Genomic DNA, 5,879 nt, shown 5'->3' with positions numbered 1-5,879 from the left:
ACATTTTCTAATGCGTACCAAATTCTGTACGGGATTGAATCTTTTCATTGGTACTCTCATTATGACCCCACCCCATCTACCGATATGTCTCACGTATAAATTATGAATAATTTTTTGTAGTATTTATTTAAAAATGAAAGTGATGTAAAGTTTACATAATAAAATAGTAACATAACAGATTGACAGTTAAGATCTATAAAAAGTAGTAAATAAAATATATAATATTAAGCTCTTTTATATCAAAGTAATAGTGAGCAACTTCGGACTAGAAATCGGATTAGCAGCAAATAAAAAAAAACCACATCTAATTAACATTTATATATATATTAATATAATTAGGGGTGAAGAAAGTATTTGTTACAAAGATAATAAGGAAGTGGCTTCGAACTTATTGGAATGCTCCTGCTTACACATCACTAGTGACCAAAGTTTGATTTAAAAAAGTCTTAGTAAATTTTGGTTATATTATGTAGTATTACTACATTCACGAGAAAATATTCTTTTTTTTAAATGGGGGGAAATTTGAAAAGAAGCAATGTAATAAATAAAATAAAAAATCAAGTAGACAAATATGATAAGAGTGATTACGTTGTTCCATAGCATTACTTTGATCATAAATACTTAATATATTCGTAATTTACATATTGCAGGGAAAAAAATAGGGTCCTTATTATAAAGAGAATATCATTTATCAACACATTAAGGATGTCTTCTTTAATTGTAGGTATTTGAGTCGTCCTTGCCAAGTAAATTACATACACATGTCCGAGACCATTCTGTAGTAAATGAATTACAAGAACTTAATAGAATAAATAATATAAAAAATAACTCGTTATTGTCAATCAGAGCGATTTTAAAAATAAATGTACTTGGCTTCATCATTAATTATTATTATTACTATCATAAGAAGTGATTTGTATCTTTTTTTTAAATTGTCAACAATAAGAATGTATTATAAAAAAATTGTAAATATATATATGATTCTATATAACACAGGGGCGGGCGAGGAATGGGGTGGGATTATTTAGAGGAAACGAACGAAATAAAAACAATATATTTTTGTTGCAGCGTGCTCATTTTTTAATTATAATAATAAGCTATTCAACTGAGAGAATCCTCACAAATTATGACTGGAGCAATATGATTATTTGTTTCTTGTTTCGAAATCTCCCCCCCCCCTCATAAAATAATCGATATAACAGTGTTATCATGCAATTCACGAAGAAGACACACACACATTAAAGGAAATTATACAACTTTATAGTCGAAAAATATGTTATATTAATAGTAATTTAATTCATCGTGCACTACAGTATAAATCTATTCCGAGTGGAATCCAGGGCTGTGTAACTTTTTGATTTACCCTACACAGAGACGAATTGGATCAAAGTTCAATCGATCATAAGTTACGTTATAATGTCATGGGAGGGAAAAAGTGAATTTAAAAGTAGGATTAATTAAATGTGTTTTGAGTAATTTCCATATGTAATAATATAAGAATCGTAATTCACAACTGAGTGACCATATGAGTCTTATTTTTATACTATTACAACATACCAATTTATTAACTAAACAATTAATGTATAAAAGTATAAAACCACGATGCACCAGTAATTCCACAGTTTTTTGTGTGTTTCTTTTTAAATAAATCAAACAATTGTTAAACAAGGCTCGTTCCGTTTAAAATAATAGTAAATAAGGAGTGGTGGAAGTGATAAAACCGCTGATGTTGACAATGATGATTAAATAATAGAAGGATATTAGCTCAAACAATAGAGCTGATAGATACAAGGAAGAAAGTTGAGTCTGTTTTGTTTTGTTATCTTCCTGATTTACAATCTTCTGTGTTCCCAATCTTTCCATGTGAATACCATATATTTATTTTTTATCATTATTTGGGCAAAGCACGAATCAGGAATAATTTTTCTCCTCTTGAACTCGTAAAGATTGGAGCCCTTTGATAATGTTCAACGAGTTGTAAGAGAGATCCAAATTTACGTTGGCCAATACAAAATAAATTTCCCTCTACGTGAACTCTGAAATGTTTATTTCTTCCTGGGGCCTTTAATGATACAGAGAAATCGCCAATCTGAAATAAAAATTGATTTTACTTATTATTCCAATTTATGTATACAGTTGCAATTGCAATGACCATGAAAATTAATTATGGAACATATATTTAATCAACTACTGAAAATATCATCCTATACTTAGAACAAGCTATAATTTTTTCTTTTTATGAATTAACCGAAATTTTAACTTTTTCAAAATTAACCAAAAATTTCAGCAACAGTAAACATAAGATTTAGTTTAGCAAGGCCTTTGATAACTTCCATAAGTTGTCTTTTATATCTTCTTATCTCGCCTGGACTTACATTTACTAGAACATTTTTCCCTCCCTATTTGCAAATTTGAATTAATTACTTTTCATTAGATAAATTACTAAGATAGACTCTAGATTTCGATTCACGCTAGTGATTCTCAATCGGATTAAGATCCGGAATTTATTACTTGAATATATATATATACTTTTTTTTAGATATGCCCATTTAATAATGGTCAAATCCATATAATTCCATGTAATTTTGTCGAATGACTTAATATAAGCCTCCAATATATCAATATAATCTGTGGTGTTTTTTTTTCATGATGTATTTAGCATAATTCACCAATACATCTGGATGAAAAACAAATCATAAGTTTAACATTTATTCAAACATGTTTCCCAGTCAGAATAGTATTCCTCATTTTACTTTTAAAAAACATAACGTCTGTCATTAGCACACAAAGTTCGACTTTTGTCTCATTAAACATCAAAATGAAATCCCAAAAGTTGTCATCTTTATCAAAATGCTATCTGGCAAACTCAAAATGATTTTTTATATTTTTTAAAGTGGAAATGAGTATTTCTAGAATGACGTCTACCATGGAGTCCAAAATGACGCAATACTCTACTCACGATTAAATTTGAAACATGAGACATCTCCCTTCTCTAAATCGTCATGATGTATTAAGTGTCACCTTTGGCTTGATAGTGACCTTTCTACATTTGATTCTCTCGAATTTGGGTGAAATTCTTCGCTTTCCTCGTGGCTTTGGAAGTTTTCAACAATTACAAATTTGTTGTATTTAAAAATTATTATTTTGTATTGTGGTTTTGCGCAACAAAAGTTCATTTTTTTCATAATATTATAGCTTCAAAACGTATTTCTTGACTTGAACAAGGTGGTATGACGTAATGGAATGATGTGTTGATACCACCTCTAAAAAATTAGGATATTTTCTAGAGCAGACAAATGACACAAATGTTCTGAAATATGGCATGATTAAGAGTAATAGAACCCTTTAATTATTCTTAGAAGCTTCTAGTAACTCTCCAATATACCTTAACAGCCTTATTTCAACATAAATAGAGACTATAGATTCATCGTATGTTATAATATTGATCATACACAATGTATAAAAAAGGAAGTTATGCGCAAATATCTTAAAAACTATATTTTAAAAAGTCAAAAACTGTAGCAAAACCAATATATTTTCAATATGAGCAGTAGTATTTCAATTTTACCCATGTTGAAAGCAGTTTTTGCCGTTTGATTTCCCCCTAAACTCAACTGTAAATCTATAAGTTTTATCTCATAAAAATAATAGTATAATATATGAGCAATAAACATAAATAAGTAAAAAGAAAAAGAAAGCATCGACGTCACAAATATGTCAAAGATCCAGTAGAAGTACTGAAATGTACTTTATTTTAGTTAAATTTAATAGTAAAAGTGAACTAATAAAGGGCCAAATATTCACTTGAATAATAAGTTTTTTCAAGGGCGTAATTCTTCTAATTGAATAAAAATATAAAATCTATTAAACACACTCACGTTGGTTTCTGACTCCCGAATAAGAAAATCTCCATCTTGACCGCAATCATTGAGAAGCTCATCACATTCCGATCGAGAAATCGGACCGTAATACCAAGTTTGAGATTTAGCATTTTCTACACTGACATTATTTCTATTGTTATTATTGTTGTTAATTTGTCCACCATTCGTTTGTGTGGTGGAACCATTATTAACATCTTGAGTCAAGTACTGACTTAGTTCGATAAGATAGTTTTTTGGCACTAAACCAATTTGTCCTTGCGTATTACGAGCTTTATACCAATCCGGATCACATGCAGGTCGATCCAAAATCTCTAATCGATCCCCTTTTTCAAAGGAAAGTTCAGTATCATTTTGAGCTTTAAAATTATAGAGTGAGACCATAATGTCCAAAATATTTTCTGCCATACAATATGTATGGGCCGCATCGTCTCCAAGTTCTTCTTGAGTATAGTTGGAAGGAAACCATCCAATTTTATTACCATGCTGACCTCTCCACCATCCATCACCTGACTTTTCCAAAATGAGAATCCTTGCACCTTTGACTAGACTCAACTCATCTAATTGCTGCGCTTGATAGTTGTATTTGACTATAGCAGAAGAGATGGGCTCACCAATGGGGTCTTTGCTGCAGGGTTTGATGGGAGAGCCCGCATTTTGATGAGATGCTGACGTGGATGATGAAGGCAATGTTCGAGAATTGGAAGAATTGCTTGTGTTGTTACCCTTTACTTTTTTCTTGATACTAAAAAAAATTAATATATATATATGTAATTAACATAATTAAAGGGAGTGAACGGGGAAAGAATGGGCCAAACACTCCTGTGGGTTTCAAAGGTTACTTTGTCTCAAAAGTCGCAGACAATTGATTGAATTGTCTGTCTTGGGTCAGAGAATAAGGATTGCATAATACAAAAGAACCCTTCCGCCACTAATTCATTGAGCGTTTTCACACGACGTCAGCACGGTTAATGTCGGCCATTTTGAAGGCCTAAACAACCAAGTTTTATAACAAAAGAAAGCATTTACAAAAAATTAATGTTACAGAAAATAATAAACTTTTAATGGATGTCAAATAGGACTAACAAATAAAAGGACTTAAACATTACTGCCTATCAAAAATCTATTCCTCTATTGTCTAGTGGTATTATAAATCAAACACTAAAATAGAAGGAAAAAATGTTATTAAATCGTAATACAATCTTATTTCCATTTTGTAGATAAAAATAATCTATTAGAATGGAAGAAAATATGATATTTATATCAAATAATCCTACTTTTTCTCGTCCCTAATCCATCGGAAGTAATGGGTAAATTGTACAAATTTAGTAGATATTACTTAGTTTGAATTGAAATAGAAGTGTTTTAGGAGTGGCGTCAAGTAGAATGAAACGCAGTTCTTAACGGCATTTTCATGGAGTTTCATTACTGTTTATTGTGTATTTTCTGGATTCAATGTACTATGCCTCTGACTGAGGAGAGTGAAAAAGGGGTGGGAGAGAAGGAGAGAATGAGGTTATTAACCTGTCAAAAATGGAAGGTTTTTCTCTTCTGACATAGTTGGATGGGATGTATCCCGTCTGGTGCCGAGAGTTGGACACTCTCCACCAATGCTTGGAGTCGTCCAGGAGTAGAAGCCGCTCATTGCGACGCATATCCAACTCTTGGTTCCCTTGAGCCACATAGTCATACTTGGCCATCACATATTGGGCCTCTTCATTGTTGCATCCCATTGTGGATCCAAGCGGAATCCTTGCACAGGTGCAACTTCAGACCCAGGACAATCAACAACAACCGATAAGACTCACTCAAGTGCGTCCAAGATGATACGAGGGAGCCAGAATCAGGTGTACACTGGAATTAGGCAAACTAGAGTTCCCAATCACTGGAACGAAGGAAGGAATGGAAACACCGTCCTCTCGAGCCTCAATCTCTATTCACTTCTTCCTTTTTTCCCCTTCTTTCTTTCTTTCTTTCTCTCTCTCTCTCTCTCTTCTTTCC

General features: G+C 31.9%; 1 protein-coding gene across 3 annotated transcripts; it reads right to left on the bottom strand.

Annotated features, from left to right (window-relative positions):
* Positions 1–308: 308 nt before the first annotated feature.
* Positions 309–5,879, bottom strand: dock (SH2/SH3 adaptor protein dock). 3 transcript variants are annotated; one of them, XR_005868323.2, is made up of 4 exons: positions 5,403–5,879; positions 3,879–4,623; positions 1,558–2,089; positions 309–799 (listed from the first exon to the last, which is right to left on the bottom strand). XR_005868323.2 is itself a non-coding variant. In XM_040724624.2 (3 exons), exons 1-3 carry the CDS (start codon positions 5,609–5,611, stop codon positions 1,892–1,894), a joined length of 1,152 nt encoding a protein of 383 aa, XP_040580558.1. In that variant the 5' UTR covers positions 5,612–5,863; the 3' UTR covers positions 875–1,891. The 3 variants fall into 3 exon arrangements, 1 of the variants encoding a protein (XP_040580558.1); XR_005868324.2 differs by having other exon boundaries at positions 309–776; positions 5,403–5,863; XM_040724624.2 differs by lacking the exon at positions 309–799 and having other exon boundaries at positions 875–2,089; positions 5,403–5,863.

Source organism: Lepeophtheirus salmonis, chromosome 14, assembly GCF_016086655.4.
Source record: "Lepeophtheirus salmonis chromosome 14, UVic_Lsal_1.4, whole genome shotgun sequence".
NCBI lineage: Eukaryota > Metazoa > Arthropoda > Copepoda > Siphonostomatoida > Caligidae > Lepeophtheirus > Lepeophtheirus salmonis.
Note: the sequence above shows the minus strand (reverse complement) of the source record. Positions and strands in the feature narration are given on the sequence as shown.